The following is a 12,916-nucleotide window of genomic DNA, read 5'->3' as shown; positions in this document are numbered from 1 at the left end:
TTTTCAAGGTCACTGATAACTCATAGGGCTAATTACCCTTTTTCCTCTATGAACTACCACGCTCACCATCCGACTACATCAAACTATCATTTACTTACTAAAAACACCCTTCAGTCAGTCAAACGCATTAAAAAACTTGAAATGACCCAAATACCCTAACCTTAAAAACAAAAATTACATATAATGCCCTTAAAATTAAACAAACTATATATATATATATATATATATATATATATATATGCAAAATCAGTCCATGTGATTGGCCTAAATTAAAAATTCATCCGTGTGATATAAAAAATAATAATAATAATAATTCAAAGATTATCGAGATAGGCCAAAATAACAATTTAGTCCCTATTATCAAATTCCTTCAAAATATTTAACGGATTCTATTAGTATATCATGTCATCACCAATCGAGTGATAATACGTGTCATTCTTAATTAAAAATAAATAAATATATCAAAAATATAAATATATAAACTTTAAAAAAAAATTATAAATTAATTATTATTATTATTATTATTATTATTATTATTATTTTAAGTTGAGGGGTGGCAAACAACCAACTAACCACCCCATTGGGAGAGGGGGTGGCCAGAGAGCCACCCCTGAGGTGGGGGTGGCCTTCGAGCCACCCTTGATCTGGTTGGGGGTTGGTCGCGCCACCCCCAGCCACCCCATAGCTCCAAGTGGCTGGGGGTGGTGTGCGGCCACCCCCATGGCCTAGGCCCCCTATTTTTTAAAAAAAAATTAATTTTTAGGTTTTATATATTTATATTTTTGTTTTAATTTTTTATCCGGAGGTATTTTTGTCTTTTAATGAGATTTAACGTTTACAAGAGAATATTTCATCCAATTTAACGAGGTTGACTGACGAAATGAGGTTTTTGGCAAGTATAGTTTGATGTGGTCGGATAGTGAACATGATAGTTCATGTGGGCATATTGACAGAGCGTGATAGTTCTTGGAGAAAAAAGGTAATTACCCTTAACTCATATTATTTAATTTAGGAACATACCTTTTAGGACTAAATTTTTGTAATATCTTACGGGTTGCAACATATATGATGGTTTTGTTGATAATTTTACTAATTAATTTAAACTCTACTGAGTCAATAACAGCTAAGTATGATTTAGAACGTAAAAATGTGATTGATGATATAACCTCGGAATATATTTGGGATATAAGTGATGCTAACATGGGGGTTTTGTGATATAACCTCGAAATAGTGATCGATCATAAGCCCAATGGTAAATTTAATAACCACATCATTCTCTTAGAAGAACTCAGAAGAGACACAAAAAGGACTTCTAGCATTACTCTTCATCTAATAAGGCAAAAAACTTTGAGTATTTTGTAAATTAAAACTTGTCATATATTGCCTCACTCAAATGTGCTTAATTAGGAGCTTAAAAACATATAAAATTCATGTATTTTTTTATTCTTCTTTTTTGTGGGTATCTTATATATATATATATATGATTACAATATATATTAATTTAACTTTTTGGTCATATAAGAGGTGAATTGCTTAGTTTTCGACTATTATGGCCAAAGGCTCTACTTTGATATCAGAGGTTAATCGGCTTTAATCTGAATTCTCTCTCTCTTCTATCCCTAGGATCAAATAAAATATTAACCTTTTAATTAATTATATCGAAAGTGATAAAAACTTTCAGATAGCGAGTTTGTACCAGGAAAAATGCTCAATTTAACTTTGAACAGATCGAGGTTGCCCTCTCAGATTGATTGACTAGTTGGATGATGTTTAGCCATACCACTCTCGTACTCAGTTTGTTCCGGTGGAAAATATTTTATGTATTTTTTGGTGTTTGGTACAACCAAAAGTAATAGTCAACCCGAGAACAAAAAAAAAAATCTTTAGTTTGTCAAAATTGTTTCCGTTTTTAAATGTCATAAACAATTTTTTGATTTTGAATTTCTCCTTCTCAAACCGTTGTCGTCGACTGTTTTCTACCATTGCTCATTTTTACAAGCCAAACGTCAACAAATATTTTTCTTGAAAAATGATTTCGTCCTTAAACTACATTTTATTAGATTTTGAAAATATCAGCAAGCCCGTACATGTTCACTAATATACATAAATACAACATAATCTCATTCAATGAGAAATAAAAATGGGATTGATTAATGTGGTTCCCCTTCCAATATTCTCATTGTATCTTGTATTGCTTTTGTCAACTTTCCATGTTAAATCAGCAATATTATTACAGAGATCCACATACATTGTTCACATGGACAAGTCATCTATGCCCAAAGTGTTTACAAGCCCTGAAAAGTGGTATTCCTCCATCATTGATTCCCTTAAATCAGGGAATCACACACCATCACTTATATACACTTATGATAATGCTCTCCATGGTTTTAGTGCTTCTCTATCCACCAATGAAGTAGAGGCTTTAAGGAATGATGTAGGACGATATTTATCTTTATTTTCGGTAAAAACGAAAATAAGGAAAATATCAAAAATAATATTGGAGCAGCGCCGCTTGATCAGAATTTTAGCTATTCTCAAACAATGGAAGTACAAAAGGAAAGATTGCCACGATTCCCGCTGATTGTCAATTTTATATTAGGATTTTATTTTATTTTATTAGGACTTTATTTCCTTTCCTTATTAGGATTAGGTTTACTTTCTCTACTAGGATTAGATTTACTTTCTCTACTAGAAGTAGGTTTACTTTCTCTACAAGTATTTCTCTTCTATAAATAGGCTTGCCTATTATGTAAAACTCAATCAATTGAAAGATAATCAAATCAGAGAATTCTCTCTCAAATACTCTGCGGAGTTTTATTTTTTTTTTAGCCTGCGGGCTTGTTTTATCTTTTGGGTAGAAGACGAAGACGCTTCTCCTTGCAGAATCAAAGACGCTGCTCTTTGATTAGTTACCTTAGTCTTCCGCTACGTCAGTTGGTATCAGAGCAGGCTTTATCCTGATCATGGCCAATCAGCGCAACGGTGACAAACTTCTCCAACAACGCCGCTTGTAGGGGAGGGGCTCTTTCGAAAGCCAAATTCATGGGGTATCCGAGCCGGCATTATCCGGATTCGATGGCCAACTTATACTACAACAACAACTTCTATAACGACGCCATTCGTGAGAGGGATGTTGTTTCGAGATCCGACTACCAGCGATACATCAAGCGATCAAAGGCTCCTTGGAGAACCGAATTCCAAGAGCTCAAGCAGACAGCGCAGATGATGCAACAGGAGGTGCGCCAATTGTGGGAGTCGTTTGAACGCAGGCAGATGCGTGCCCATTGGAATCATAGAGACACTCGGGAGTACCGGATGAATAACGATCTCCCTTCATTCGATGGTTATCTTCACATTGAAGATTACCTTGACTGGATAATGGAGGTAGAAAGATTCTTTGAGTACATGTGTATTCCGGAAGAAAAGAAGGTGAAGTTGGTGGCTTATAAGCTCAAAGGTGGAGCATCCGCTTGGTGGGAATGGTTGAAGCTCTCTCGATCCAGGGAAGGAAAAAGACCCGTGACATCTTGGCCTAAGATGAAGCGGTTACTCAATGCCCGGTTCCTACCACCAGATGACTATGGGATCCGAAGGGAACCCGTTCGGTATCCGTATGTTGACCGATTCCGTGAGGATGACATAAGCCACTTTCGTCATGTCCATAATCATCTTCATAACTCTCCAAATAGGCCCTTCGCCTATGAAGAGAATTTTAATTATGGTGAAGAAGTTGTGGAAGATGTTAAGTTGGTTGAAGAAGTGGAGTTGCCATCAGAGAAAACATATGTTCAGCCACCATCATTGATTCCAACGACTACATCAATGGAGGAACAGCTACCGCCTCCTCCACCACAAGTGCAACTTCCTCTACCACAGTTACAACCTCCTCCACCACAAGTGCAACCTTCTCCACCACAGATGCAACCTTCTTCACCACAAGTGCAACTTCCTCTACCACAGATGCAACCTACACCACAGGTGCAACTCATCACGATCATCACAAAAATTGACGATTCTTTTGAAGAAAACAATGAAGTTGAAGATGATACCCAAGAAGAAATCGTTGGAGGAATTTTGGTGAAAGTAGACGAAAAGGAAAAATCATGTCTTGATTCTATCTATATAGATTTCTCCAAGTACTTTTCTTCAGAGGAGCCACATGTGCCACGTCCCAAAGAAAACTCGAGGACGAGTTTTTTTCAAGTGGGGGTGTCTGATGTAGGACGATATTTATCTTTATTTTCGGTAAAAACGAAAATAAGGAAAATATCAAAAATAATATTGGAGCAGCGCCGCTTGATCAGAATTTTAGCTATTCTCAAACAATGGAAGTACAAAAGGAAAGATTGCCACGATTCCCGCTGATTGTCAATTTTATATTAGGATTTTATTTTATTTTATTAGGACTTTATTTCCTTTCCTTATTAGGATTAGGTTTACTTTCTCTACTAGGATTAGATTTACTTTCTCTACTAGAAGTAGGTTTACTTTCTCTACAAGTATTTCTCTTCTATAAATAGGCTTGCCTATTATGTAAAACTCAATCAATTGAAAGATAATCAAATCAGAGAATTCTCTCTCAAATACTCTGCGGAGTTTTATTTTTTTTTTAGCCTGCGGGCTTGTTTTATCTTTTGGGTAGAAGACGAAGACGCTTCTCCTTGCAGAATCAAAGACGCTGCTCTTTGATTAGTTACCTTAGTCTTCCGCTACGTCAAGGAAGTTTCCATGATTTGTGTCAGCTTATAATGTCAAGAAAAGTGTAACCATTGACACCACACACACCCCTGACTATCTCTCCTTAAACCCTTTTGCAGATCTATGGCCTACATCAAGTTATGGAAAAGACATCATCATTGGTGTCTTAGATAGTGGTCTTTGGCCAGAAAGCCTAAGCTTTGAAGATTATGGTATGAGTACTAGTGCTGCTGCGGGTGTACTTGATGGGCCATATTCCAAGTGGAAAGGATCATGTGAAGGAGGGCAAGAGTTTAATGTCTCCATGTGTAATACTAAGCTCATTGGGATTAGGTTCTTCAACAATGGTGTCAAAGCTTCAACCTCTAAGCAAGTCATGGACTCTGCTAGGGACACATTAGGGCATGGGACGTACGTGTCATCTATTGCAGCTGGAAATTACGTATCCGGAGTATCTTATTTTGGGTATGCTGACGGGACAGCAAAATGTGTTGCACCGCATGCAAGATTGGCCATGTACAAGGTCATTTGGGAGGAAGGAATAGATCCATCAGATGTTCTTGCAGGTTTTTTTAAAAAATTTGTATTTATTATTATTATTTTTTTAAAAAAAAGACCAAACTACGAATTTACCAAACGCTCAATAGTGTTTCTAAAAGTCATGTTTTTAAAATCAGTATTTTGAAATCGCAATCTCAAACGGACCGTAAAAACAACTGACTCAACAAAATTCTACTAACATTCTGCAGCAAACAAAATTCTGCAAATACTAACACTATACCACTATCTCTCAATGAACAAACACAATTCTCTCCTTCTAAAGTTTACACAAGTCAGTCAAACCACATGATTAACCAACCAACCACCATAAATCTATATTTTTAGCCTTCAATTTAAATTTCCCTTTGGCCATAATCTTGATATGATTTTCTATCTAATCCTTGAATCTTGCAGGTTTAAACCAAGCCATTAGAGATGGTGTTGATGTAATTTCAATCTCTTTGGGCTTTAATTATGAGTCGTTGGACCATGACCCTATTGCAATAGCTTCATTTGCTGCCCTGGAGAAAGGTATTGTGGTTGCAACTTCAGCAGGTAATGCAGGCCCAGGATTTGGAACATTGCACAATGGGATCCCATGGGTCATAACTGTCTCATCCGGCACAGTTGATCGTTGGTTTGCTGGAACTTTAACCCTGGGAAATGGGCTATCCATTACTGGATGGTCCTTATTTGCAGGCATAACCTTTCCAAAAAACTTGACACTTGTGTACAACAAAACCCTAGCTGCATGCAACTCATCTCAGCTGTTATCTGAAGCCCCTTTTGGCATCATTTTATGTGACATGGGAGATATCCATAATCAAACTAATGCTATCATCGATTCAAAAGTGCCAGGAGCTATATTCATCTACCCAATTCCTAGCTTAGTTCATATGAAAGAAAATTCATGTCCATGTGTTGTGATCAGACCAGCAGACGCATTAATGGTGATCAACTATGTAGAATCTAATACTTCTCCCTTTGTTTGCTTGAAGTTCAAAGAGACCTTCTTTGGTACAAAACCTGCACCAGTTGTGGCTGTTACTGCTTCAAGAGGTCCTTCAAGGAGTTGTCCAAGCATTTTGAAACCAGATATAATGGCACCTGGTTCATTAGTTTTAGGTGCTTGGGTTCCCAAAAAGGAAGTAGCTCGCATGAGGTCAACATATAGGTTATATAGTGACTAGAACATAGAAACTGGGACATCTGCAGCTTGCCCTCATGTTGCTGGTGTTGCTGCACTTCTTAAAGGTGATGTTAAATGCACTTATTCTAAAAGGTTAAGCTTTGAGGTTAAAGATATTTAGTAGACTATTATACAACAGTCATACAATTTGAACAGGGACTTGTAAAAAAGAAAAAAAATATCAAGGGCTACTTATTTTCATTCTCACTTCATTCGAGTTGTATAGCAGTCTACTAAATAGCATTTCTCTTATAAAAAATTGTTAAGTTAATCATTTAATTTATATTCTGACACTTCTCCCTCATATATGAGCTCAAACTCACCATTAATTAGTGATGTCAAATACGTGAAATATTTAATTGCAATGGGAGGTGAATGATGGAGACAATGTTTGAACTCATGACCTTTAGTACTGATGCTATGTTAAATCTTTTTTTTTTTTTTTTCTTCTAAAAACTTTAGGCTTATAGGAAATGTTTAATTCAATGATTTAATTTATATTCTAACATGTGCACACCCAAATTGGAGTGCTGCTGCTATAAGGTCTGCCATTATGACAACTGCAAACACAACAGACAATACTCGAAAGCCAATCCGAGACCTTGGTAAAGGATCACAATTGGCTTCACCTCTAGCCATGGGAGCAGGCCATATTGATCCAAATCAAGCACTTGATCCGGGTTTGATTTATGACATAACTCCACAAGATTATGTGAATCTGTTATGCTTTATGAAGTTCGATCAGAGTCAAATCTTAAGCATTACTGGGTCAAGAATCTATGATTGCTGGAACCCATCTCCTAACCTTAATTACCCATCATTTATTGCCTTTTACAGCGATTCTATCACAGTGACAACCAAAAAATTTCTTAGGATTGCAACTAATGTTGGGAAAGATTATGCAACTTACAAGGCTGTAGTGATTGCACCAGAGCATACTGTAGTTACTGTCTCACCGGAAACATTGGTGTTCAGAAAGCAAAATGAGAATCAATCATATACGATGACTATACAGTATAAAGGGAATGAGAACGGGACAGTTTTGTTTGGTACCCTTGATTGGGTTGAAGAAAATGGAAAGTACAGGGTGAAGAGTCCTATTGTGATTTCACCTTTGCTTAGTTCTTGAGTATGTAGCTTCTTGTATGAGAATAAACATTTGCATTATTTATGTTAACAGTTATTTTATCTCATAACTATTCCATATAACAATCCTAGTTAATTTTTGGACTCCTTTTTTTTTTTTTTTTTTTTTTTTAACAAAGATCAATCTAAGTGTTGGTTGGGACTGCCACATCGACACTGAAAATGGTCACCAATACTTAGTATGTATATACTAAGAGAAATGTTATATACAATAATTTCATCTTACTGGACTGAGGGGTTGCACTACATGTGAAGAAAGTCTCATGGCAACACATTCAGAGCTAGAAAAGAGGGGCCTATTCAGATGGTAATAATAAAAACAACAGGTGATAAAATACTAAAAGTCAGCCACTTGCTGACATAGGAGGAAATAGATGAAGGCACTCATAAATGGTGAAATTGACATTGCCGTCCGCTCAATGAAAGATGTTCCAACTTGCTTCAGTAGCAGAGCTTCAAGCTGGGAGCACTGTTGGTACTGCTTCACTCAGAAGAAAGTCACAAATACTCCATAAATATCCATCTCTTAATGTAAGTTAGTATGTTGTTTACTTATCAAAAAACAAGGAAAAAAAGAAAACTTAAGTTAGTATGTTGTATCACATGCTGTAAACATGTCTTGATTGCACTATAGACTCGACAAACTGAATCCTACCGCTCTAAGACTTCCACATTTCAATCTTTTCTTGAGATGCGGACAGTGGTCCGACAAATCTGGACCATTGATTAGGTCATAATCTTACAGCTCGATCAAAGCAGTCAAGCATACAAATGCACGAGCCAAAAATGACCAACACACTATCAGAGTGAATCTTTCAAAATTGAAATTGTAATGAGCTCATTATTAGTTCTTGTTGCCCTCAATATTGAATATAAAGTCTTTTGCAGCGTGTCTAACACTAGTAAAACAATTTCAGGGCCACGACCAATATGGATTTTTCCATTTTACTCAACATGGAGGATGGAGGAGTGAGAATTGGCGACTAAACATTCTGCTTGGAACATTTATTCGGTTAGGTCGTTTAGGATACTAGTTTTCTGATAACAGAAGAAGAGTTTCCATGACAATTGGGAGCATATTCCTGGATCACTGCTTCCATTACAACACTTAGAGCAAGCAATCACTTATGCCAGAATTTCTACTCTTCCTGACCTAGCACATCAGAGAGACTTCAAAGACTAACACATTGAACATACACCACAAACCTATTCGGGTATTCGGAATCCGACCCACAAAGAAACAGAGCTTTTTTTTCTCATAACCATCTAATTATAAAACTCCATTTGAATTAGCCAAAAGCCGACGGTAATTTCCATCACCCGACCGAACACAAACCACTAATTGAAGCTCAGTTCTCCGAGTATTGTTCTGGCTTACACGACATCATAACTTTGTTGAAAAATAGTACCAGGTGCAATACTAATGCCTCAAAGAAGAAAATTTATATATCCATCAGTCTAACTGGAAAGTGGAAAGTAAATACTGAATAAGGAGTTACTGTTCTTCAACTGTGCATAAGAAGGCTATCTTGGAAAATTCAACTGTTTATCACATTATTGGCACAAAAATTTTGGTTCAGTAACGAGTGAAAAGTATATGGGGAATCATGACTAATCTCAGGACCAAACCATCATTGTTTTGAGATCATTATCAAACACAGACATCGAGTTAGAAAAGCACAAAACATACCACTGCGATCACCTAACCATTTATGTGTCTCAGTGTCTGTGGTGTTGGAAAAATAATAATTAAAGCTAAAATGAAGAAGATATATGAGTTCTGCCTATTGTCCCTTGCTGGTCGATGTCGCATATATAAATTAACAGGCGCAAAAGAATAAATCTTTAAAATCAAATTTCAAAAGAGCCGTGAGAAGTAAAAACCTCACTTCAAACACAAGGCAGAGACTTCCACACATCCTGCACAGCAATGGCTATGAGTTTATTGCTTGTCCCACCATGAAATTATTACACCTTTACTAGCCTTTTGGTTCCTATCTAGCCCACCGGTCGAGATTCAGATTGCTACTTGACTGAAAACATGTGAATGCCCATCACGTCCTAAATTTCAGTCTAGAACTAATAGTCAGCATGGTATTACACTTAGCCATGCTGCACAAAAACTCGTATGCGTAACATAATTGATTTTGGATTTCAAATGCTATGGCTGGTACTATATTTAAATTTAAATAGAGCATTGCCAGAGTGAAAAGCACTCCTTGAATCGAGGATATCTCCATATATATAAAAGTAATTGGCCCCAAAGAGAGAGAGAAGAAGAGATTTGAAGTAGTGACCTCCATTTTATAAAACAGATATCTCCAAACATTGATTTTTAAGAGAATTCAAGTTTTAAGCAATATGTTTTCAAGATCTAATCTTACAAGTTTTCAAATCAACAACTACTTCCAGAGAATGTGCAATATCATGCAACAGGTTTTCAAGATCTAATCTTACAAACCTCAAGTAAATTACAACTTGCACATAGACTTAGTAGCGGTACTTGGTGGAGTAGTCCTTTGGAGCAATCACTAGACCACGTCCCTTCCTTGCCCCACGGTACACTGTCTCCACAATGTCAACGAACTCTTGCTTGTCTTTGAGAGCCCAGTTAATCTTGTTGTTATTTCCAGTGCCAAGATCAATCATAATGTGCTTGTTCCGGAAGAAGAACATGACTGTGGATGGGTCATAAAGCTCATACATTGTGTTAAAATCCGGCACTTCCGTGATGTCCACAAGATAAATAACAGCAAAGTTCTTAATTGTCTCAGCAACAGATGCCAGCACCTCATCCATCTAAATTCAAAACAAATTAATTAGACCATCAACAGAAAACGATTGAGAACAGAGCCAACTCTCACGACAAAGTGAAAAATAATTCAACAGAAATAGAAGCAGTCGCTCATCTAGAAATCACAGCAGGGACAATTACAAAGCACAGGCTAACAACTTCTCAGAAACTTTTCCATTTAGGGCTTGAAAGTGAAAAGATCATCAGAAAGTTTTTTTTTTTTTTTTTGTGTGTGTGTGTATTAAATGAAGATGCCTTAAAGAATACTAAAGTGTTGCTTGCTGAGCTACAGAGAAGTCTCACCAGATGTAACTTCCAAAAAAGAAAAAATAAGGGAAAGCATAATCATGAACCCCACTTAGTACACCTATTTCATTAATCCTGTGATGCCCTTGAACTAATGGAGTTTTCAATTTTATCTTACAAACCCAAACTTGGGCTCCAATTTCTATTAGCAGTCAAAATCTCTCTCCAGTGAAGCTCTCGAACTAATGGAGTTTTCAATTTTATCTTTCAACATAATTGCAAACCCAAACGCAACACCACAGATTTTAAACTTTCAAGCTTTTAAACCCTAAAACCTCAATGTTTGGTCGCTTAAAAGCCTACGAGCCTCACCGTGCTCCATCTATTTACACCAAAATATATCTTTGTTTTTATTATTAGTTTCAATAAATTATAATTTCCATTTTCCTTTGGCATTTACTTACACAGGGCTCTCTCTTGCTGATAGGCATGAAGCTCAAAGTATCTAAAAAATCTAGACTCTCTAAAGAAAATACGTACACTTGATAGATACTCAACTCAACTTGAATAACTAAACCTTCATTCCTAATCAATTTTTTTTTTTTTTTGGGGGGGGGAGGGTAGGTGTGGGGGGGTTGCCTTTATGAATCCTGTTTCAAACTGAAGGTTCATTCATGTAACGTGACTAAGTCCAAAATTGGCTATTACAAGTTTTACAACCCTCATCCTTTCTACTGGCTTAGGACAGACTCCACGCAATGTCTCTTCAAAGCGTCCAAATGCATATTTAGCATGAGATTGGGTCCACTAGTCAGCAAATTGACTTAAAAAACAGATCATTCATACAGGGGATGTTGATGGGTATGATGGCAGATGCAAAAATATCTGTTCAACCCACCCAAAGCAAAACAAAACTTGCACAAGCAGAAAAAAGAAAAAGAATCTTCACCAAGGAAACATTAAAACCTAACTATGCAAGACTAAGCAATTCACTAGCCTTGGATGAGCAAATAGAACGATAAAAAAAACTATAAGTAAAAATTGAAAAAGCGTGAACCCTAGCTTGGTTGAACAAATAAGTATAGCAATATAGATGAGAAATGAAGCAAACACAAATTATTAGCACATGAGCCAAATTTCCAATGAACAATATTGGTAAGATCAAGATTTTCGCAAGGGGGAATTAGCTGTACGCCCTTTAATTGCTACGAAAAAATGAGGTTTTTAAGACTTGAAACCAATTCCAAAAATAAATAAACAAATCTGGTTCAATCATGAAAACACCTAAAAGTTTTAAATCTACAGACAAAAGAGAGTTTACGAATTAGGGTTTGTTACTAATCACTGAAACTTAAATTAATTATTGACATCAAATAGATCGCAAAAATATTTTTTCTTTTTTGTTTCTAATTACGAACCTGCATGCAGGTCTCGTCCCAGTCGTGGCCGAAGCGGATGACGACGAGTCGTTCTTCCTCGGCCAGGATGGCCTGATCAACGGCCCATCCCGAGTGAAGGTGTGGCAACAGGTACGACATCCTCGCTGGGCCGAGTTCGAGGCTTCGCTACTGAGAAAAATGGAGATCGTAGAGCGGAGGCCACTGGATTCCGCGTCGCCCTCGCGGACAATCGGTTGGGAGCCGCAAAAGCCCTAAATTCAAGAGCGTCTCCGGCCCTCCTCACGATCAAATCGAATTGTGGGATTTTTTCAACACCAACAAAAAAAAAACCTAGATAAATCCTAAGCCCAAAGACTTTGAAGCCGTCCTTGCCGGAGCTCGGAAAAATTTGGCTAAAAAATAATTTTGCCGAGCTCACTAAGAATGCTCTAAATATATGTTGGTTCGGTCAAATCCTCGAGTTCAATGATAATTCATTAAAAAATAAATAGCTGTTACTAAAAATAGAAGGGTCCGAAATAAAATAGTTATTCTTATTTTTTAGTTTGGTGAGAATACACTTTTTTTTTTCTTTTTTTTATTTTGTTTTAAGTTTAAAATTAAAAAAAATAAAAATAAATTATAGGGGTAAAATGTATTCCATTTCTTAAGGATTAGCTAAGTCATTCATTTTTTAGTGGCTTGGTAAATCCTATGTGTATGAGATTAGTAGTTTCATGGGAATAAATTATTCCTTATGTTACCAAACAAAGAAATACTTATACCTATGATTAACTAGTCTATTTCGCAAGCCAAACGAACCTTATTGTTTGTCATTGATTATTACTTTTTTTTTTTTTGGTTATAGACTTCTTTATAACTTTTGACATATGTCTTCATGTGTTCGGAGGTGTCAAATAATAT

The 12,916-nt window shown here is 36.5% G+C and overlaps 1 protein-coding gene and 1 pseudogene across 1 annotated transcript; one reads left to right on the top strand and one right to left on the bottom strand.

The window, feature by feature from the left end:
- Window positions 1-2,140: 2,140 nt before the first annotated feature.
- LOC132178228 (subtilisin-like protease SBT3) lies at window positions 2,141-7,556 on the top strand (annotated as a pseudogene).
- Window positions 7,557-9,854: 2,298 nt separating this feature from the next.
- Window positions 9,855-12,481, bottom strand: LOC132178573 (thioredoxin-like protein YLS8). The gene is made up of 2 exons (XM_059591016.2): window positions 12,032-12,481; window positions 9,855-10,372 (listed from the first exon to the last, which is right to left on the bottom strand). The coding sequence occupies exons 1-2, from the start codon at window positions 12,149-12,151 to the stop codon at window positions 10,064-10,066; spliced, it is 429 nt and encodes a 142-aa protein (XP_059446999.1). The 5' UTR covers window positions 12,152-12,481; the 3' UTR covers window positions 9,855-10,063.
- Window positions 12,482-12,916: the final 435 nt, after the last annotated feature.

This window comes from Corylus avellana, chromosome 4, assembly GCF_965113065.1.
Source record: "Corylus avellana chromosome 4, dhCorAvel1.hap1.2, whole genome shotgun sequence".
NCBI lineage: Eukaryota > Viridiplantae > Streptophyta > Magnoliopsida > Fagales > Betulaceae > Corylus > Corylus avellana.
Note: the sequence above shows the minus strand (reverse complement) of the source record. Positions and strands in the feature narration are given on the sequence as shown.

Excerpts from the sequence above, each read along its gene's own strand:
- LOC132178573 (XM_059591016.2), bottom strand. The coding sequence starts at position 12,151 with ATGTCGTACCTGTTGCCACACCTTCACTCGGGATGGGCCGTTGATCAG. Across the intron at positions 10,373-12,031 it reads GGGACGAGACCTGCATGCAG|ATGGATGAGGTGCTGGCATC; the intron begins GTTCGTAATTAG and ends TTTTGAATTTAG.